Genomic DNA, 23121 nt, shown 5'->3' with positions numbered 1-23121 from the left:
TTTAAATTTGTATGCAAATTATAACAATTAAAAATATATATATATTAACTGATTTCTAAAAACTGAATTGTGAACACCGTCCTAATCTTGTCTTGAAAGATTTTAAATCCTTCCATTGAATATTTGTCAAAATAAAATAATTGTCTGCATTAGTGGCAAAAATCAGATTTAAGCAAGACTGCAAAAATATGTCAAAGGTGATCTGAGCATAATCATTTAGCATAAGTAAAAAGACATAATGTGTTTGTGAAAACTGCTCTATAACTGCAGGTTTGACTGCAACAACAATGTAGGACCTTTGACTGCAACAACAAAAATACCTGTCAACCTCTTTTTTTGCTGTCTGCATTCTTTTGTTCTTTTTCCTGTTTCATTCTTTTTTCTCTCACTGTGTTCTTTCAATGTGATATACCTCTTACTTTCCTGATACAGTCCTATTATGCCTCTTTTCTGCTGTCTTGAGTGTCATGATGATCACTTCCATTTAGTGTTTGGTGTTAAAAATTGTGGAAATTTTGTTTCATCTTCAGTTATATCAATGGCACTTATTAGTTTAAGCATATATTTAAGCTGTAATTGCTTCCCTATGGCTTTCTGTCCCTCCATTCTAATTACTTATTTCCAAAGCAGTTGGCATGGGCAGCAGCTTTCAAACTTGTAACTCCTTTCTAGGGTGCCATGAAGGGTTCTTTTCTGTAAATACTAATTCATTGGTCATCTTTACTGAGGAATACAAAAACACTTTGAAAAATAGACCTATCACCAGGAACAATCTGATCATAGACATGGCATTTAGAGTTAAGTATACATGCATATTAGCAAAAATCTGATAATGGGATATCTTCCCATGTGTTTTAGCGCTTCATAGAAGGCATGAAAAGGTGTATTTTGTATGCTCAGACTTACCAATACCAGTCTGCTACTTATGATAAAAACTTCATTCCTTGTGTGACTTTTGGTGTTTTTCAAAAGAAGACTTAAGTCAAAACTTCAGTAGAGATTTAGATAAGTCACAAAATGACATTATCAAAATTAAATGGTACTGGAAATCAACAAGATAGTAAATGCAGATTAATTTATCCTTCTCAAGAGGCAATGCTTACAATATATTTTATTTATGTGACCAAGAGTTAATTGCATAGTGTCTTCTGTTCCAAAAGATGTTAAAAGCCAGATATAGTCAGCCTTGACTACACGACAAATGGATTTTTTATTCATTTATTTTTCACAGCATCTAGATCCACTACCCAAAGTTAGAAATGTTGATATACTGAAACAGAAAATATAAGCACTGCAGGCAGTCAAGCAGCGAATGCTGTCAAATCATTACTGCTTTACTTAAAAGTGTTCTTTGTTGTGTAGAATGACTTAACTGTATTCAGTCTTAGAGCAAGTAAAGTACGTTTCCGCTTGAGAGTTCCTCCGTGCATATCTGCTAATAGACTTCTCTCCTTTGAAAGAAATTTTGGAATAAACACTAGTTTTCAAATGTAGACATCCATGTTGAGATACTCATTTTCGTATGTCATCGCTTGGCCTCTTAAGAGGACACTTTGTACCTTATGTTAGTAAAATTCCAGCTGCAAAATAATGATCATATTTGTGGAATAAGATCAAGCTCTCTAAAAGCTATATGAAACATAAGCCTGATTTTGATTTTTTTTTTTATAGTAATCAGTTTGGACGACAGCAGAAAAGTGTTATCAGTGATGATAACATGGACCAAAACTTAGCAGTTATTAATACTTTAGCCTAAATTTAAGAATTTAGGCTAACTGAGCAAGAGGTTTAGATGTGCCTCTGAATAATCACAGAATCAAAGTGACATTTTCAGAATTGTATTGACACTTAAGTGTCTGGGTTTTAAAGGAAGACAGGTGCTTGAGTTATCTAGACACTATTTAACATTTTAACTCTACAGATGATKAGCATAAACAACTGAAAATCATTTAATTTTACTTAAAATGGAGATTCAGAAAGCCGTATATATGCTTAAAGAGATACAGGAACTTGCAGAACAAACAAAGGTAGAATAAACAAATTAGAGACTAATTACATTTTGATCTGTTATTGAAACAAATGCAAACCTGGCCTGCAATTATTAATGTCTAGCTTTCTTTTCTATGCGTTTTATTAATGCATRTTTATTAAATTAGTTCTATAGAACTATATGAATGAATTACAGAAATCTATAAATATAATGTAAATATACCTCTCAGCCTTACGAAATGCAAACATCAGCCTATCATCTCTTTCCTCATACAAGTTTTATAGCATTATAATACCTCTGAGTTCAGGGCAGCTGTCTCTATATTGGTGTTGATAAGGCTTCAGGATCAATACTATTGAAATATCAGATTTCTATGGAATTGATTTAATTTTGACAATATTTTCTATTCCTTTATTTGTTGTTGAACATCTATGATTAAATAATTTGCAATAAAACTAAAATCTCAGCAGTCATAGGAGTGATGAGTTAGTTTTTTTGTTACTGTTAGCTTGTGTTAAAACTCTGAGAATGATACGTAGAAATACATGGCAGAACTTAAGGATGGTAAACAGAAAACTGCATTTGAGTCAGCTTCTGTCATAAATCGTCCTGTGCATTCTAATAGCTCCTTAGTAATTTTTTTTCTTGCCTAAGCTATTTCTAGTGATAGAACCACTGAAATTTGAAATACATTTGAGATTGCAAGAGCTATTTTATTTAAATATGCTAAAAAAGTAAAGTCACAAGACTTCAGTCACAGAAACCTTGTGCAATCTAAAATTTAGACTATCTTTAAGTCATGTAAAATTAAATTGTTTTTTAAAGTAATTCCCAAGTTCTAAGCTAAGCACAAGAACTTGATCCCTTGAGAAATTGAACACTGTAGCTTGTATRCCAGGCAACAAGAATGGTGGGCACTCAGCATTTTCTCAGGATTGAGCCTTGTGTCTCTTGGCATCTCTTTTTGTGTAGCATCGAGATGGTTCAACAGAACAGTTTTGAAATTAAATTAGCTGTAATGTATTCTAGAACTTTAAATTCAAAATGTAATAGTTGTTACAAATTAACTCTTAAAGTCATTATGACCTTCACTGTATTGAGTATCACTTTGTCTCATCATTGCCATTAATTCAAGATTATTTTGTCCCGTCAGGTTTGTCCATCCGAAGTGTCTGTTGGAAAGCAGACAGACTTTTAGCAGGGACGCAGGACAGTGAAATATTTGAGGTGCTAGTGAGAGAGAGAGATAAACCCATGCTGATTATGCAGGGTCACTGTGAAGGGGAACTCTGGGCCCTTGCAGTTCATCCAAAGAAGCCTTTAGCTGTCACAGGCAGTGATGATCGATCTGTACGGTAAGGCTAGAACTTGTTTGTTTTCTTACGTTCATGTACGCAATGTTTTAACCAATACCAATTTGACATATTTGTAATTTATTTAAAAACAGTTGTCAGGTGTCATAGTGAATTAGAATTTTCAGAAATTCATARCAGATTTTCTCATCTTCTATTTAGACTCCATTAAGACAGTGCTTTTTTCTGTATATTCCTTAGCATCATCAGTCCTCAGATCTGTGCTGCACATATCATATAAAATTAATCAGAATTTGTGTTCAAAATCTTAGGTTTAAAAACACCTTTGGCCAGTTTTACGCAGCAGATATCTGACTCAGTCAGAGTGTTTAGAAATTTTGATCAAAACCCAATTCAATTAAAGTGCTATAAAATTAGATTAATAAAAATATACTGTTTTGCCAGTATGAAAGAAGATCTTCCAGACGTTTAGTTGTAGGACTTGCACCTCCAGCTGTTGCAGCAGAGATTTGAATTTTGTATATGTATTTGAAGAAGTTGTCACAGTGTCAAGGATGTTTCTTTTCCTATCCCTGTTAAAATCTGACCAATTGATAAACCTCTGAAAAAGCTAAGTATTTCTATATGCTTAGTAATACTTGGTAAAATTTGAAGGTTGCGTTCTTCTAAGATTCACCTGTACTGAACATACTCCATACCCACATAGTTTTTGTAAATCATCTCAGCTGGGCATAGTCACTGCCCTACTTATTTACCTGAGGTTAAAGAGATTGAGCAAAACCTTTCTTAGTGTTCTTTTCCTGCCAAAGACGCCTGTAGGGCGTGGAGAGTCTTTTGGGAGACCTGGCTCTTTTATGGCAGTCTCCTCAGTCTTTCCTCAGAATTGTCATTCTGCCCTTGAAACAAACCACATTTTTGTGATTGCATGCTGCTGTTTGTAGCACATGCATACAGTGGGGTTCATGACAGCTTGGTTTCCCAAGCAGTTTCCCCTAATGTGCTCCTTAAGGGTTTCTTCTGACAGTGTTATCATGTTCTCTAACCTCTTCATCAGCTTTTTCTTCCATCCTGCACCAGATAGAKGATGACTGCTTTTCTCTTCATCTTACATAGATGATTTGATARCATATTTTTTTACATCTACCCCAGGCAGTTAGCAGACAATTTTTCAGTTTTTACTGATTACTGRTCAGCTTATCCCAGAAACATACCTATGGTTTCTACCATTTGGCCATATTGCAATGGGGAAACCAGTCTCCTAGCACACATGCAGCTTCTAATTTATCCTCCTTCAAATTCCATATTATAATTCACACCTGCCTTGAAGTCTGCTGGTCAACTGGAATTTCTCTCTTTCTATTTCCTTTCTACCTTTTCATTTGTACTAGTTTCCTATTCCTGCCATTTCTCATCTCTTTCTAACCATAATTAAAATCCAACATATGAAACTAGTAAAACTGTGCCAGTTGTTCACAATGGTAATGTTTTCTTCCTCCCATTTCCTACACATTACTAATTTTTATTTCAGTTTGTTAACCCTTAAAGGCAGGGATGGTCTCTTCTCTTTGGGTTTRTCTGCACAGTCTTGCAGGCAGACACAAGTTCATGCTGCCTGCGTTCTAATAGGAGGTGAGCCAGTTCTGAACCAAAGGCTACAAAGCTGCCATTAATTTGCTAGTGCCTTCAAGGTAATAAGCCATTCTAAGGGCCTGGACATACTATCATGGACTCATCTCTTGGCTAGCATGGTAATACAACTCTGGTTTGGAGCTGGATAATGTCCTGCGCAACAAAGAATGCTTGGAACAAACTTGTGCTCATCTAAAAAAGACATGCTGTTTGTGCACATAAACCATTAATTAGTAACAATCTTTTTCATTTTTATTGTTGTTGGTATTGCTAGATCCTTTAATAYTGTGAATCAATAAAATGTTCATTTATTAATATTACAGATATTGTGCTGCATGTCAACACTTACCCATTTAGATGTTTAAGCATTTGAGAATGTGGGCTTTGAATTCTAATTCAGACCATACTATCTTTCATATGCTAATACTTCATGTGAGGAATTCCAATGGAAAATATAAAAATTGGGATATTTTAAGTACGATAAAAAATATACAAAAGAATTTTCCTAGTTTTTTTTTTATTATTCATTTATTTTAAGGAGTTCAAGACTACAGGTTTAGGTCAATTAGGCAGTCTTAGCCACATATACAAGGAGTTAGATTAATAATTTTGGAACTGAAAGTTAATTTTATTAATAAAAAGGATTTTCCACAATAGAAGGRGAAACTCCAGCTGTTCCAAATTTGTAGAATGTAAATATGCATTTGCCAAATTTGTAGAATGTTGATATATGTTATCACAAGTATCAGGGAAACGACGTGTCTTGAGTTTGTTTACAACTCCATGCATCCCTAACATTATAAGCTTTTATCATAAAATTGAATTGACAGGAATGTTTCTATATTGTCTGTTTTCTTTATTGTGTGGGAGGTTTTAGTTTTTGGTTATCACATTCTTTCCAAAGAATAACTAGAATATACATATAAATTATTTTACAAATAAATTTATTTAGTGGGTCATATCATGTTTTTATTTCTGAGTGTGTAAATGCAAAATACTTCTATAGATTTAARGGGATTTACTCTCTATTCGCCTCAGTGTAGCTGAGGGAAGACTCTAGCCTAATACGTTACCTTTGCTCTGTGGACATCATACATACCTCTTTGTAATGCAGTGATATATTGTTTAGCTGCAGGACCACTGAGTAGGTACTGTTCTGGCAGAACATCTCTGCTGTACTTGTCTGTCTTTCTGGAATAATCTGTGTTTCTGTATCCCTGCATTCGTAAGATTGATATAGAATCCTATTTTTATATGAACCATTTTGAGTATTTATAGCTCTGAGTTTTTGTGCAGCACTGTTGTGCAAGTGAGTGAAATAAGCCAGCAGTAAAGTTTCTGTTTTCAGCTCTGGCTTTTTCTGCTTATCAAGTGGTTGCTAAATAAGTGTTCTGGGAGGCTGTAATCAGTATGTGCTCCAATAAATAAAATCATGTGCCAGGTGTATGACAGAAAAAAATGGAATATTTACTAAGAAAATGATGTTTCATGAGCCTATTGGTTTTTTTAAAAAACTGAATCATTTAAACAAGTGCATAAGAAAATTGCCGAAGACTGGCAAAAAGTCTTTGCCTTATTAGAAAACACACACACTTTTTATACAATAAGAGCTTATTAATCTAGATTTTTCAAAAACAACATGCAGAAGAATTGTCAGAAAAGATATCATTCCACTTTTCATGTGCAAAAAGCAAACTTATGGTTGTGTGTCAGTTTKGGGCAAAAATGCCTGCACATGTGCAAATGCATTTTTTTTTGGTGCAAAATATAAAGCTGTTGTTTGGAATTATCCTWCCATTAATTCAAAACTGTTTATTTTAGAAAACAGATGTATTCARCTCACACTTCCATGTATAAAAGTTGTGCTTTGAGATATTGGACAATGTGATTCAGGTGAAAGCAACTGTTTTGGAGGCAAACTTTAGCCTGACATTTTTTTTGAAATATTTCCAAATCCTTCCTGGTTCATTCCCTATTGTAGCRGGCACTCCTAGCCTCTCTGTTGCAAAGCTGCTAAGAGTCTTGAATCTGAGCCCTCCTTATGTTTTGTCTTTGAAAATAGTTCTAGCATCCCATTTCTGTTTTTTTCATTTCAACCGTTTTTCACAGAGATGCCTTTTCCGAGTTGTTTCTGATCTTTGAGCCCTCTCAGCCGAAGAGGAAGCCAGCATCTTACAGGGATGTTGATTCTAGATTGACCCTAATCATATGATCCTGCCAAGTCCCAAAGGGATTCTGCTTGAAAAGAAATTCCCAGGTCATGGAATACCATCCTTTCTCAATATGGGCAATCAAATAACATAACCTTTTTCCAAATTTATCGAACTCTATCTTTTCTTACTTGAAAACTGTATCAAAATGTTACTCCTGCAGCGTTAGAAACCTCCTCCTCCTTTTCGGGCTATATTCATGTTCTGTTTATGCTATTTGTTCTAGTGCTAGCATGGTTGTTYCTTCTGTATAACTTGTTCTCATTCTTTGATTATTATCCTACTGATAATAATACTGATGTTATCCTGCAGATAACTTTGATGATTATGTACTGTATTTTTCAATGCAATATTACCCCTTCCCAGCTTTTATCTCACTAAAGTATAAAAGTTAAACTGTTCTGGTCTTTAATGTGATACAATCGTCATTCTCTTGATCATCATAGTAAACTTTCCTTGTATCTGTTCCTATTTTTATTCCATTTTCCTGAGATAATTTGTAAAGAATATGCCACTTTGTGTTGTGTATTTTTGTTTTTATGTATCTGCTGACATAGCACCCAGGATATATTTTAGAATCAAATTTCCTTTTTCCTGTCTGCAACTCATTCATAGAGCATAGTGATTCTGTGATGGAAAGGTAGTGTGAGCTCTTGTTCCTTTTTGCTGGTTTCACTTGTGGTACCTTAAACCTACAGGACCCCAGTTCTAGATATAAGGATCTGAAAGAATGTACTTTGAACTGGTTAAATTTCCTTCAATGTCTATTTGTTTCATCCTCAGGAAATACCTGTATCTTCCAATATGATAAATCAACATCTGGGTTCACAATGTCTCCCAACTTGCTGTCCATAGCAAATTTCATGAACATTCTCATCTTTTATACCAGAGTCTTTAGTGACAGTGAAACTATTAAATGTTATTCCAAACCTTTTATGTAGAAATCCCAGTAGTATCTTCCATGTGGCCTAATAGTTCCTTTTTGTAAAGCTTACTGTAAAAMTTTATCCAGCACTATCTTACAGGTTTTGTACTAATCATCATTTTCTTGAATTTAACTGATAATCACATATGCTACTATTCAAATATTTTACATTGTTCTATTAGTCTTTTAGAAATACATTAGATTTACCTCATTGCTGGCTATTGCTGACTTAACGTTTCCATCCCAAGTAGCATGTCTTCCGTACTTTCAACTATTCTTTAAAATTTCTTCTAAGTCTTAACGTACTGCTGAGATGTGAATAACTGGCTTGTAGTGATCTGGGAAACTTTCTACTTGCTCTTAAAATATAGATAAAATGTTTGCTTTTCCTCATTTTTGGCATGTTTTTAATTGATTTTTTTTTAATTTAAATGTTGCAAATGAGCATGCAATATTGTCTACTAGTTCATTCATGGTTATGACAAGAAATTTTTTCCCCATGATTTAAATATTTATGCTCCTTGAGTATTGCTTTCACTTGCAATGAAAATTTGAGACCAATCTGCCTTGGTGCTCTCTGTCTATAGAAAACTGCATTTTTTAATTATGCATCTAGGAGAATTGTATTATATCAAATAAATAGAGTCTAGAGATAATTCAAAATCATTGTGTCATTTAGCTTGAGTCTCTTCCTTCTCTTCTGCTATCACAGATCTGTGTTCAGGTCTTAGATCCCATCCCTGCTAGAACTGGGGGCAGTAAATACTCCTCTATTCTGAAAGAAATTTGAATCTGGAACTCCACCTGAAGGTGTCTGAAAGCTTCATTCATATTATATGCCGGGAAGTTCAGCACCGCTGTCAGAAAATTCTGTCTCTATGTATTGATTTAGGCAGGCATTAAACACCCGCTTTCTTTCCTAGATTAATAAGCAGATTTCAGTTTTTGAAAGTGTGTTTCTGAATGTCCATTGGCTCATGGATTTTTCAATAGAGTTGGACATTTCATTTTTACTCTCAATGATATTGAAATATTATGAAGTCAGGAAAAATCTGCTCTTGCTCTCAATATCTTTTGATGCAGATTATGGAGTCTTGCTGACCATGCCTTGATAGCGCGTTGCAATATGGAAGAAGCCGTGCGCAGTGTGTCTTTCAGTCCTGATGGGTCGCAGTTAGGACTTGGAATGAAAGATGGCTCCTTCATTGTTCTCMGAGTAAGGTAAGATGAGAGAACTTGAACCTCATGCAAGCAGTTTGTTTTTCCAAGTAGCTCAAGACTACATTATAAAGTCTTCTATTCCTATAAAAAYTATTAGATATTTTGTCAGAAAAAATATTGAGCAAAAATTGAACATATGCTTCAAAAATAGCACTTGGTATTTTAAGAGGTGGTAGTCTGGCAGTGAGTAGCAAACCTATGTTTTATTTAGATTCAGAATATTAGCTTTTAGTAATGATGTTGATAAGCTTAAAATTTTCAAGTTTGACTTTTTTCTTCTGTTTATTCTGAAATTATACAAATACTCTGTGAAAAGAAACACATAATAGACACAACACAGTTTTGAGACATATCTCCTTGATCTTATAGCTCATTTCCCTCCATGACTACTAGGCAAAATAGTCCCTTCAGTGACCGAAAGACATTTTTAAAGTATTTGCAAGATATTTGCAAATTCTGCTTCCATTTTAAATGACAAACCTTTTTTTCTTGACTAAATCTTATATGGTGGGCATTTTCTGTCTGCAGTACCATTYTGGAAAACCTACAAAGGCAGGTGGAACATAAAACTGGATGGGAGGTGGAGTGGGGCTGGAGGTGAAAGAGCCAACCAAATTGCATAATTTCAAAGCACATAACCAATTTTCGTTGATACCTAGAAGAGATTACTGCTTCTTTTAACTTTAATTCGTATCTTTGGTAAACGTATACCTGAAATACTTTAAACTAATCGCTAATAGGAAGGAAAAGCCTGTAAACAATGGAAGATTTGGGAAAAATGCTGTAATGTATTGACATGAATCTTTCTGATCTGATGCTTTTGAATTCTTGGCGGTGAAGGATCTGAATCTAAGGAAGAGTCCAGAGACTGGTTCTATTATCAGTGTTTAATAATAACAGAGAACTAAGAGAACTTATTATTGCCAACACGCTTTTTAAAGAAAAAATGGCTATGAATAAATAGTTTTCCCAACAAAATTTCTGTTGTCACTGACATTTTGGAGTTCCTTTGTAAACAAATATGACTAGGCCTTTTAATTTGTAACTAATGTCCAAAACTTTAATTTCTAACAATTTTTTTCTGACCTGAGCACCTGTTTTATTAACCTTTGCATTCATACCACCACATCCCAGAAATCTCTTTCTTTCTTCAGTTGTTGAGGATTCTCCTTTCTGGACTGTTTTTACAGTTCTATGTATCAGCATTTTAAAGAAATCTTAACAAAATATCTTTTATTATTATAAGTTATAAAGATATTATTTTTATGAATTCGAGTATTTTCATAAATTTGATGCCAATAGCAGTAATTAATTAAAGTAGAAGCCAAGAAAAACATTTAAAAAGATTAAAATGGAGCATTAACAAAAGCATGACACCTGTGGGAGTCATTTCCTTACATCCCAAACATATAATCTGGTGTGAATTGTCCTTATAAATCCAAAATCAATGCCATTGGGAATTGGCTCATCATTCAGTCAATTCACATGGAAGATATTTTTAATYTAATTTTAATTATTATCTCAAAGCCAAAGAATTTGGGTAAGTCTTCTGCCAGAATTCTCTCTGCATTCACTAGAATTGGGGGGTTTATTCCTTGATAGAGTAGGGGTTTATATCAACCATAATTTGGGTAGGGAAGAATTGGATATTTTTCATAAAGCTAGACTGTATAGCTTTTTTTTGAAACAAGGTGACAGTACAAGTATTGTCACTCCTCTGTTTTTCCACTAGGAATAAAAAGAACAAGAAAAATATAACACATTGTTCATGGCATGTGTGATTAACCTTACCTAATTTTATCTGTCTAATTGTTAGCTTCCAAATTAAACTGTTTTTCTGTGTTTCCAAAAGAGTCAATGTTGAGAAATAGGTCTCTAAAAGGCCATTTCAATGGGGTATTGTGAAAGACAGGGTAAGTGCTCTTTAGATGGAACTCTTTCCATTGCCCATCTAAAAGAATTAAAGTCTAGTCTAGTTTATAGTAAACAACTAAGTATTTTACAGCTAAAATTTGGTGAATAGAATGAACTAAGTCATTGACAGGTACAATTTTTTCTACCTTTTGTTTTAAGCATATGCTTATAACCAATGAAAACAGAAGGAGCATTTCAAAAAAAATTTTTTTTCTGAAATCTGTTTTCTCTCTACAAAGTATTCAGAGTACCTGTCTTCATATTTGTCTTAAATATTTGTGGATTGTATGTTCTCAAGTCTACAGTTTACATTTTCACTATTGATTCTTGCAGAGACATGACAGAGGTAGTTCATATTAAAGACCGAAAAGAAGTAATCCATGAAATGAAATTTTCACCAGACGGGTCTTACCTTGCTGTGGGTTCTAATGATGGCCCAGTGGATATCTATGCGGTTGCTCAGCGGTACAAAAAAATCGGAGAGTGCAACAAATCCTCTAGTTTTATCACTCATATTGACTGGTCTATGGATAGTAAATTCTTGCAAACCAATGATGGTGCAGGAGAAAGACTGTTCTACAAGATGCCTTGTAAGTTTACAAAAGCTCAACAGTTTACATGTTATGAACAAGTAAACTTTTGTGTTGTTGTGAAGAGAACAAGTATGATATAAATAGTAAATCTAAAAGCAGAGTTTCTTGACTGTACCTTACATAAATACCTGTTGTTTGTTTTTAAAATGTGTGTTCACAGTATATACCCACCTTCGGCTCTGGTTAAGTAAGAGCTCCTTTTGCATTTGTATTCATGTAAAATTGTATGTTTTTGTATACCAATTAACTATTTTACAGATTGACTCACTTCAGAACTAAATTTTGGTTCATAAATAACTACCAAAGCATGTCTGTCCCAGTAGCATTTCCTTCAAATGGTGAATAATTCCAGAGTTAATCATTAAAACATTTCTGAAAATTTAATAACTGGAAATGGGAGAATGGTTTGGGTTAACTTAAAGTGCTGATAAAATGATGATGTTTTCAATGTCAGTCAGAGGTCTTACCATTATACAGATCAAACTGGTGAGCACACAAGAGAAGTCCAGAACTGTATCAGCAACAGCAGTGCCTGGACTAGCACAGCCAAAACTACAGTAAAGAGTTTTAAAGAATTTAAATGATTTAGAGATGCCACAGTGTGGTGTCACCCATGTTACCCCAATACCTTTTTTTCATTACTGGGACAAGTCTCATGACTATAAGAAGCTCTAACAGTTTGTAATGGCAGTGTAGAATGGGATTAGAATGAAAGTGTAAAATGYATATTCATTTGTGATCTGCAGCAAGATTTATTCTCACCCCAATAAGTTAATCTATAYCGATTGTATTATGTTGAAAATTTTTCCATATATATTTGAAAGGTTACATTTTTCATATGCTGCTATGGCCTTCAACTGCAGTTATATATACATAYACACACACACACACACACAYATATATATGTATATATATGCCCTATACTTAGCACAATGTGCTTGCAATCGTGCTTGACACCTCTGAGGAATACAGTCCTGTAAAAACATTTTTAGTTGATCTGTAACAGAATGATAAATACTTGATTTATTCTTATCCTTAATTGAGAATACTTTTTAGTATTTAGAAGAATCTGCCAGAGAAAGGAAGAGAATTTTAGGAGTAAGATTTTGTTTTCGTCTAAGCTATTTCAGCAACATTCTTAGTGTGGGGAATCAGGACTGTATCTTTCTTACCAAATTAGAGGTTAATTACGAAATTGAYTGACTGGCTGCATATTGTCTCTTTGAAAGGCAGCTGCTTCTGGCTTCTAGCACATACTCGGGTTAATTCAAAATCTGAATTTCTACTGGCCCTATACTGAAATAAGATTTCATCAGAAGTAAAGTACAAGTGATTTAAACCTTTCTTCGCTGTCATTACAGTGTTAATTTAAATGTGAACAGTTCAACTGGATTCACKTAAGGTTTCTAAAGTCTTATCTTCCCTATTCCTTTTTCTCTATAAGAAATAAGAATAGTTGGAGAATACATTGTTTTTAAGAAATGATGGTTGTTTAGATAACTATTAATGAGTCGTGCATAGATAAAATCCAAGGCACATTAAATTAAGCAAATCCATCATATATTTAGAGTGAGAAGKTTTAGTCGTGTTTGATTAACATTTATATTAAAAGCCTGGAATAATCTATCAACAAGAAATCCATTGGACTTCACATCACTGATAACTTTATATCATTCTGGAATGAAACTTAGAAAGATTCTGTCCGTTTTTAGCAGTTTCAAAAGCAAAAGTATTACTGTGAGTTAATTTCAAATAGTACCTGTAAATTCCATCTAGATTTATCACAAAGTCATAATATATCCAGTTAGCTATAAAATTTTCTCCATTATTAAAGAAGTACCACAGACTCATTGATTCACTGAATATTCAAATTTCAATGACATTGAATAAACAGGACTAACAATTGCTACTAACACATTTCAAAATTCGTTATTTCATAATTTACGTTAGTATTGTTAATCATATAGCACTTATATTCAGGTTAAGGAACACTTAAAGGTGTTCTAGGAATTCGTAGTACGTAAGTGTACTTTTTCTTGAAAATGTTTCTTTAGTAGAAGTGATGGGGAAGTGTGTTTTCTCACCTTAGCATTTTTACTCACAGCAGTGTTATAATTGTTAATGTTAGTGATCTGCACAAATACCACAAATATGAGATTATATTCATAAAATTTCAAATCATTTCTTTTATGTATTGAAACTAAACAAACTTAATGCCTAGAAAAATATACGAATAACTGTGAAGAAAGAAAAGGAGGTTTACTGAAAAACAGATGATGAAACAGCGTATTTACTTGCATATTTTCAGCTGGGAAGCATGTAACTAGCAAAGATGAGATCAAAGGAGTTCATTGGACCTCATGGACCTGTGTGATAGGATCCGAAGTGAATGGAATTTGGCCAAAATATACAAATATTACAGATGTCAACTCTGTGGATGGAAATTATAACAGCTCAGTGCTAGTGACTGGAGATGATTTTGGACTGGTTAAATTATTCAGATTTCCATGCCTAAAGAAAGGTAAGACTGTGCTTTGTGTTTCTGAAGACTACAATGGTAAGCCTCCTGTTATATGTGTATATATTACACTAATGTTATGCTAATATAATAATGAATACTCTTATTTAATTTCCTCAAGATACCTGTTCATAGTTTTGATGAAAGCTAATGAAAGTTAAAGGTACACAACTATGAGACTATGTTTTGCTGATTCTAAAATGATTATTTCRTGTGTGTGATGTTTCTGTGGAGTGGCTATTGTTTTACATTTTTATAACACTTGTTACAGACCAGTTTTTAATGAGATAATGCTTGCCACTTTGCAACACAGTTTGCTTGCTTTTCTTTATTTATTTTTAGACCTTTGACATTTAGTGGAATTTTCATGTTTTACCATCTGGAAAATGCCTGCTAATACAAATGGGCTATTACTSTTGTATAATATCTTTCTAAAAACATCCTATCAAAAATAATCCCAGAGCAAGGTTAATATGTATATCTTTTTTGAATAAGAGAAGTTGAATTCTGTCCTTTGGTATTAAAATTTTTCTTTGTGTTGTATTAACACACAGGAATTCAGTTCTTGATTATTTTGTATGTTAATATGTTTTTACCTTTAAAAATAGAGTATATGCCTTCTTCATTTATCTGAACACCTGTAGTTTTATTAAATCGGTAATATGCAATCATTGTTTGTATATAATGCTTTAATTTCAAGACAGTGTCACTGAAAAATGACTCTTGACTCTTGCCTATACTTTTTATATTCTTTTATTTCCTTACTATATGATTTATTCTGTAAAGCTTGGTAGCACTTTTTGATGTTAAAGAAATACACAAAAAAGCTTATGTTAGCTCATATCTATAGAGTTGAAAAAATCTTATGGAATCTAAGAGTTTTAAAATTGCAAACATAGGTATGTGCACGTGCATAAATTATATGTGTAAAATATGAGTATCTTTTAATTTTTCAAATTTATGTTCTGCTTTACTTTATGTGTTACTATAACAAAATGATACAGACCATGTAAAAATGTTCTACATGTGTTTCCCCAAATTAGAAAGCCTGTCCTTTCAAGCATATTTTGTCTGCATATAAATTGCCATTTTCATTGGTACCATTCACTGCAGCAAATAATTGGATCAGGTAGTGTTGAATTTCTGTTGAAATATTTCTAGCAGAGATCACTGATATGCGATCATCTATTTTCCTCTTTTACAAAATATGCAAAGTATGTATTAGAAGAGAATCAGAGATTCTATTGTAACTGTAAACTGAATAGAAATTTTGCTTTTCTTTCTTTACAAGAATCACTCAATAGGAGCAGTGAGTCCTCCTAGTCAGTGGAGAGCACATTATATAGGCAGTAGTTATGTGGCCTAATGGTATTTACATTAATGCAGATAGAATGACATTTACAGTCAGTTTCTGAATCTGTATTCTTGTTGAATAACATWCTTGATAAGCCATAAGAAAGCTGAGCATAAAGCATGTCATTTTTTCTTAAGRCTTTCATCTGTGCAGGAAGACTGACTCCTCTTCATTATTCTCAAACTGAAGGCAGAGGGTATTTCCAATGCTACTTGACTATGCTCATTATAATGGACATTTTTAGTAACCACTGCCTGCGGAGCAGTTGCAAGTAGTGGGCAGGATGGGGCAGCACACTTCATTCAAAGGCATCACTACCGGATCCTTCCYAGGCCTGTAGCATGTCAGCAGCAGGAGATGAAATGTTAGTATGGAGACTTAGAGCAAAATTATGATGATGTACAGTCATATTGAAAAATACTCAAGATAAGCAGATATTTCAGAAAACTTACCCTATATTTAGAAGGGAAGAATGAGTAACGTTATTCAACAGGATGCTGTTTCACACTGACAGAAACTCTAGGTAGGAGCAGTTAATGTGACTGACAGCAGGTGCAGCAAGGCAGTAGTCAAACAGTAAGGGATAATGTTTAAAACTTTCAGGAGTCTTGCAGATGAGGAAAAGAGCTGCAAAAAGCTTAGCCAATTGACCTAATTAAAAAAAAAGTGCAAGTAAACAATTAGAACAGTCAGTTATAGTATGGCAGCAAGATGATACATTATGTGTAAGGTGGTCTGGTGCAATGTCAGATCATTAGGCAGCTCTAATCACAAAATGCTACCCAGATACATCAGTACACCACGAACATTTTGGTTGTTAGTAAGTTCTTCCACTCTACTTGGAGAATTGAAGAAATGGCCCTGTTGTAAAATGAATTAATTTCATAAAATCTAGAGAGGATGTCTGACAAGGATAGAAAAATTCTAAACATTTTTTAGGAGCAAGGTTTTATATTTTCAGAGAAAACACATAGCTCATACGGCCTTCATAGAACATACAATGAAAAGCAGTTGGTCAGAGCTTAAGCACAGTAACCTGAATGTTATAAAAAAAGTGGAAAAACCTGGAGAAAACAGAGTGGTATGTAACCTGTGCTRCTGGTGTTCTGAATGGAATTTTACAACATTATTACCTATTTTAACTAAGAGTGACTTTGATGACCCTCAGTTGAATACTATTCTAATACATTCTTTTGGATAGAGAAATACTATCAAATACTTGAATCTGAAAGAAGTATTCTAAATCATAGTCTGCTCAAATTCCTTGATGCATCGTATCTATGTGGTAACCTGTGATGTCTGAAAGGTTTATGTTGAACTTTCTCTGGCAAAAGTTGTGGAATAGGCACAGGTCTTTTATTTTCCAATTCAGTGAGAGAGAAAGCAAGTTATAGAGCTGGAATGACCATCCCTTTTCATTCTTCATTCCTGAAAGACCATCCCTTTWCATTCTTCATTCCTGAATCAAGCTTTGTTTAATGACCTGGATATTCATCACTTCTTGACGTACCCGTCATGAAGCTTTCCTAATATACTTAAAACTTTCTATTTGTATCCATCATGGTACCGTCTGGTTCTTCTGCATTTGACAGTGTTTTAGCAATGTTTTAGAGCTATTCGTATTGTATCGTCTGGTAATTGTTGGCCAAATTGCTGTTCACCTTTTCCCAGAAACACTCATTGCTTAGTGATAGTTCCCTGTGCCAGACATGCATACTGTGACTCACTACCTTGAGTTCCATATTTCGACTTTCCTTGAGTCTGTGCCCAGATCCTAAGCCAGAAGTGCAAATCCAGCGCTTTRCACAGAGCAAATTTGGGATTGTCTTGACTGGATAGAGGTAATTTCTTCCTTAGAATAGTGTATCTGCTGCCCAGCACCACTTGGAAGTTCTCCATAAGCCAACAGTAGAATATGCACCATTGCCCTAAAGAAAAGGGGAAGCTACTGTTATTCTGCCCTGTCTCCTTATTTAAAGTGCTAATTCTGTGTGTCAGGAAGGCTAAGTAACTGGAGTGTTATTGTGYGTTTATGCAAATTCTGGAAACATGCTATGGGCTATAGGCATTTCMTGTGAGCCCACACAGTGATGTGTAGCAGCTGCCAGCAGGCTGGAGTCCTGTGTTGYTGGGAAGTCTTGCGGAGCTTGTGTAAGACACACAGTGTGAATATTCCTCAGACTTGCTTTCTGTATTRTACTTCAGGCTTCACTTGTAGCTTGCAACATTCCTTTATTGAATAAGTAAAGCTAAATAAACAATTAGGCTTACCATAGTTTTCAGTGATTATCTTGGTATCTATCAGTGTATTTTCAAATAGTGAGTTTCAATTTAAGTGTATAAGTCAAGTTAGTATGTGCACATTTCACATTAGTATTAGTGGACATAAAGATGAGAAATTAACCCATATGTATCTAGTCTTCCTGCCAACATATGTGTGCTTGTACAAAAGCTGTTGCGAATGTATAGTTTAACGTGCTATTTAGATATTACATTTTCAGAAATGACCTCAATAAAACTTTACATCATATCAAAATAGCATCAACACCAGAAGCACTACTGTAAATCAGCAAAAGTTTTGCTAGTAACAATTTCAGAAACTTCAGTGGAGTTTGAGTATTTGTTGGTGTGTACGAAAGTAGCGTTGTGTGAACTATTCAGTTCATAAGTGTACAAGGCTGTTCATCTCTTTTAGCATAGATTTTTTTCCTCAGTATTTGCACTGTATGCATAAAGCCAACAAAACGAAGTAAAACAGCCTTTTGGCGTACCATCATCTTCAGTGTTTAGGTTCATATAAGTGTATTTTCTGATRGTGAGTTTGAATTTATGTGTAAATACATACTTGCATGTGCACAATTCACATTAGCATTAATAGACATAAAGAGAAGAATTTCACAGTCCTTCCTGCCAATGTTTAAGTAATTTTCTGAAAACTGRAGGGAACGTATAGTTCATATTATTTCATGGCATTTTTTTATATTATAATCTAATAATACTAGTTATTAATACTAGTATATTAAATTATAATATATTAATACTAATATATTATAATCTAATAATTACTAGTATAATCTAGTAATACTAGAATATCAAAACAAAWTTTTCAGGCATTTGAATATTTTTATAACTTTGTTTTCATTTTTTTTAAAGAATATATAGATTATTTCCATTAAAAGCCTAACATTGTTAGCTACACTGGTAATTTTTTATTTCCTGCATACTAACAGTTCTTTTTCTGTACTCTAGGAGCTAAATTTAGAAAGTATGTTGGCCATTCAGCACATGTAACCAATGTCCGTTGGTCCCATGATTTTCAGTGGGTTTTAAGTACAGGAGGTGCTGATCACTCTGTTTTTCAATGGAGATTTATTCCAGAAGGTATAACAAATGGCATTGTTGAAACTGCTCCACAAGGTAAAAATGATCTCTTCTGAATATTTATTTATCGTATTTATTAAAAAAGAAAGAATGCAGCACTGATGTTTAGTGAATGAATGGAAAATGCTTTTAAAATAAATCCCTGAAATGACATATACTTACCATGTTTCTGAAATGACATACACTTACTGTGTTTGAGACCCTTTACCTTTCATAGACTATCAGTTGCTGCAGGCAGAGTTCATTAAAAACTCTTTTGTGGGCTGCACTATTGTATGTTTAGGAATATTCTGGCAATGTTTGTCAAAGCATGTCAGAAAAAGACATTGAGGGGAGATTACTAGATCAAAGTCAGTTTTCAAAAGTAGCCATCTAACCTGTCTTCAGAAGTCTGACTGCACATGTTGTTTAATTGCATTTTAATTGCAAATTCATACGTATATGATAGCTRTACTTTAGATATTTTTATAATATTCATGATATTTAGAACATTTTACAAAAGCAATGCAAACTACATMATGTCATTTGCTGAAAATTGGAATCCCTTAAGCAAAAGGGCAAAAATTCACTCAAATCTGCAGAATTTTGTAAAAAAGACTGTGATCACACTACAGATTTTTATTTAATATTTCTTTATGTTTTCACTTCAGAGCCTACATACAGAAAACTGTATCCTCTCAAATAATGGAAATGTACTAGTAACTACTCAGTTCTTCTCCTTTCCCCTGCCCCTCTCTTGCCCCAGGAATTGAATCAGGAGAAACAGAAATGAAAGCTGACACATTCAGTCAGCCCGTGGGAATTTTACAAGCTACTTAAGCTTCCAAAGTTGTTGCATACTGTTTTGCATATAGTCTGTATTAAATGAAAACATTGCATACTATTTTCTTGTGAACAGATATCTTATATTTGGATTTTATTTTATGCAGAGGGTATTAYTGATTCCTACAGTGAAGAATCAGATTCTGATTTATCTGATGTGCCAGAACTAGATTCTGACATAGARCAGGAAGCTCAAATCAATTATGATCGTCAGGTGAGTGCAAATTAATGTACAGTTATGTAAATCCAATTGTCAAATGWTTTATCATGACTGTTCAGTAAAGATAGTAAAAGGGGTCTGCAGCTAGTTCATCAGCCTACTTTAAGATGATACGATGACGGTATTAACTGGTGATGCAACAATATACATAAAAGCAGAGTTTACTTTAGCTGTAGATRAGAATTTGGAAGGATTTGAAGAAAAATTATTGGTGTATATACAACCATATATTAGAATACAGAATGTATCTTAAAGAGCACAACTTCTAAACAGTTTCTTGAGAGTTCATTGCTATTCCTGTTTCCATGAGAGGTGTTACAGAAGACTCTTCAGTCCCATGAAATTCAGAAACCTATTTTGCACGGAGTTTTTTATGAAAACTTAAGCATATTTGAAGTATTTAATCCTCTTAATGAGTATGAAACCAGTGCAATATATTGTTTGATGACAGATTCTTTTTAATTCCCAAGGACAACAGATATATAACATCTTTATATAACGTCTTTACTTCAACTTTCAAGTCCTACTCAGTGAGCTCTTAGCCCCTCCCCACCCCTCACTCAAAGGAAAAACTCRCTATTATCTTTTTCTCATGATCATACTGCAAATGCTTCTCTTACCTTCTCTTTGAATTTCTGGTGGTTTCTCTCCCAGCACCTTCTGTACTTCTACCTGTGCCTTTTTCCACTTGGACTCTTTATCTTTTSTGAAAACCCTTCCATTACATAGCTTAGTTTCTGTCTGGTTTTGTAAGAGCTCCGTGKTTTGAATAGTGGTTTTATTTCTTCAAAATATCTTAACAACTTATATTCATCTTAACTAAATGACATCTCATAGCCTTCAGCTTTGCTGAAGTGTCAGGGCCTGAGCAGCATGCTCAGCTGGTTGCCCAAGGCCAACTCCCTGGTACGAGCTGTCTTGAAGAAAGAGCTGGAAAGATGTCACGGTGGAGGCTTCCCTTAGTTCGCTTCACAGCTGCTTTTAAGCTAAAGCTGTCACCCTTGGCCTCCCCAGAGCTGCTCTGCAGCTTCATTGCAGCTACGCTTGTGCCTAACCATGTGCCCCATTGATTTGAACCCACAGCCTGACCTTCTGGCTTGACCTCAGACCTGCCTTGTCATGATGGCCAGTGCCTGGCAATCACTGGCCTGTGGATTGTCCATCAATCACTGGCCATAGTCCAGAGACAGTAACTAGGGGCCAGTAACTGTCCCTGGTTACTGTCTCTGGACCAGATCCTGAATTGCTAATTTGACTTCCCAACTTCAGGTTGAACCTGCTTAAGCACTATAGGCTTGTCTGGTGACTTAGACTCTTGGCTGAACRTGGTTACTGTCACCAGGACTGCTGTGCTGTGGGACTGCAAAGTTGTCAGTGAGGCTACTCCTTCAGCTGGGCTTGTCATCATGCTCTGCTCTGGGTTCCCTTTCTTTCATGAMACAGGTTTGCCTTGCTGCTCGTTGACATGCAGGTTTCAACCTGCATCATAAGATTACACTCACACTACTATATTAAAAAAACATTATTCAAGTCACAAAGTTACATAAGGTTTAGAAAATGCCATAATAAATCATAGCTTAGCTCTTTTTAGGTGCATGGATTATCATTACGTACTACTTTTCTGAAGGACTTCTACCTCATTTGGTATACAGGATCTTTAGTTCTTACCTAACAAGAAGATATTCAATCCTTTTTTATTCATCAATTAGTTTTATGGCCTTCTTTACTGTGCACTAATCAAATATGTCTCTGAAGACAAAATTATTACCTTCGTCATGGGTCTTACCATTCTATTCATTACACTGAGTGCTTTGCAAACGTTGATCTTTATAACAGTCTATGGCACAGAAAGATGGTATTATCCATGTTTTGAAGGCAAGGAAACATTGGTATTTATTTTGCAATCTCTCTTCTTATTTTGACTTTGATTTTGAAATAGCTGGGACCTGCTTTTCAGGAGCCACTGTTATTATAAGTGAAGGTGACTTGTCAGCTTGAGCCGTTACTTTATCTGTTGCAATGGTGAGAGGTTCTTCTGCGGACCAGAACTGGGATCCTGTACTAAGCACTCAGAGCATGAAAAATACACAGTAAGCTTGGATCAAGTTGATTTGAGTGGCTTAATGGTCAGCATAGAGCAGCTTTCTAGAATACTGAAGGATCATATCTAGTGTTTCATGCTTTACCAAGTACTAGCCTTTTTCTTTTTCTGTTCTCAAGTCTCACTGTAATGCTTATTGTGGCCTACTACTTTTCTTCTCTTTCTCCTGAATTTTCTTCTGGATTCAGRTCAGCATTCTCCTCCACATCATCTACGTGCCAAAAAGGGTATCTGGAATTAAAACTAAAATGAAAAAGCAACTATAGGAAGTAACACCACAATATTTCAGACAGGTTAATGCATGAAAAAAAAAGCAACTTAAAATAGGAATTTTTATAAGAAGTGTGAGACAACCTTAATCATAGATTGTATTTAGTATTTTATTAGAGGAAGTCATTTACAAATGTATATAGGGATTTAAAAACATGAATTCTATTTTGAAAAATGAGTTTTTTTTTTTTAATTTTAATAGCTGAAGCAGTACAAAGGTTTCTAGTCATTTGGATATATTAGAAAATGTTAATCCTAATACTGTGTTTCATGAGTAGCATCCACTAAGGAGCAAGGGTAAATGGATAAAAATATTCAGGACAGAGTATAATACATATGAGTGATAGATRAAATATGTCAAGGCTCTACTGACCTACCATTTCAAAAGCTTGTCTCTAATTATATGAACATCTGGCTAGTGAAAATCCGGTAYGCCATCTCTGCAGTTAGATAGATTTACATGGAATCCTGTAGGAATAGCGATTTCATTGTCCTTTTGAAAAAACAAAGAACTGTAGATACAAAAAGCAAATAATTTAAAGCTGTATGTCAGTGTTACAGTGGATTTTGTTTGGTGCCACAGCCAACTGAAATATCTTTAGCATCAACACAGAGTTTCAGCATTWTTAAAAGACTGAAATGTATAATATTTTGTATCTT

At 34.3% G+C, this 23121-nt stretch overlaps 1 protein-coding gene across 1 annotated transcript in view; it reads left to right on the top strand.

Annotated features, from left to right (window-relative positions):
• EML6 (EMAP like 6) overlaps positions 1-23121 on the top strand; it is a 148482-nt gene that overhangs the window by 65169 nt on the left and 60192 nt on the right. The window contains exons 7-12 of the mRNA XM_085311587.1: positions 3144-3345; positions 9151-9288; positions 11536-11792; positions 14104-14316; positions 18917-19084; positions 19978-20084. Of these exons, the coding sequence (XP_085167713.1) occupies positions 3144-3345; positions 9151-9288; positions 11536-11792; positions 14104-14316; positions 18917-19084; positions 19978-20084 (1085 nt within the window). The remainder of the gene's footprint in view (positions 1-3143; positions 3346-9150; positions 9289-11535; positions 11793-14103; positions 14317-18916; positions 19085-19977; positions 20085-23121) is intronic.

Source organism: Rhea americana, unplaced genomic scaffold (assembly GCF_003343005.1).
Source record: "Rhea americana isolate MKP2758 unplaced genomic scaffold, rheAme1 scaffold_344, whole genome shotgun sequence".
Classification (NCBI taxonomy): Eukaryota; Metazoa; Chordata; class Aves; order Rheiformes; family Rheidae; genus Rhea; species Rhea americana.
Note: the sequence above shows the minus strand (reverse complement) of the source record. Positions and strands in the feature narration are given on the sequence as shown.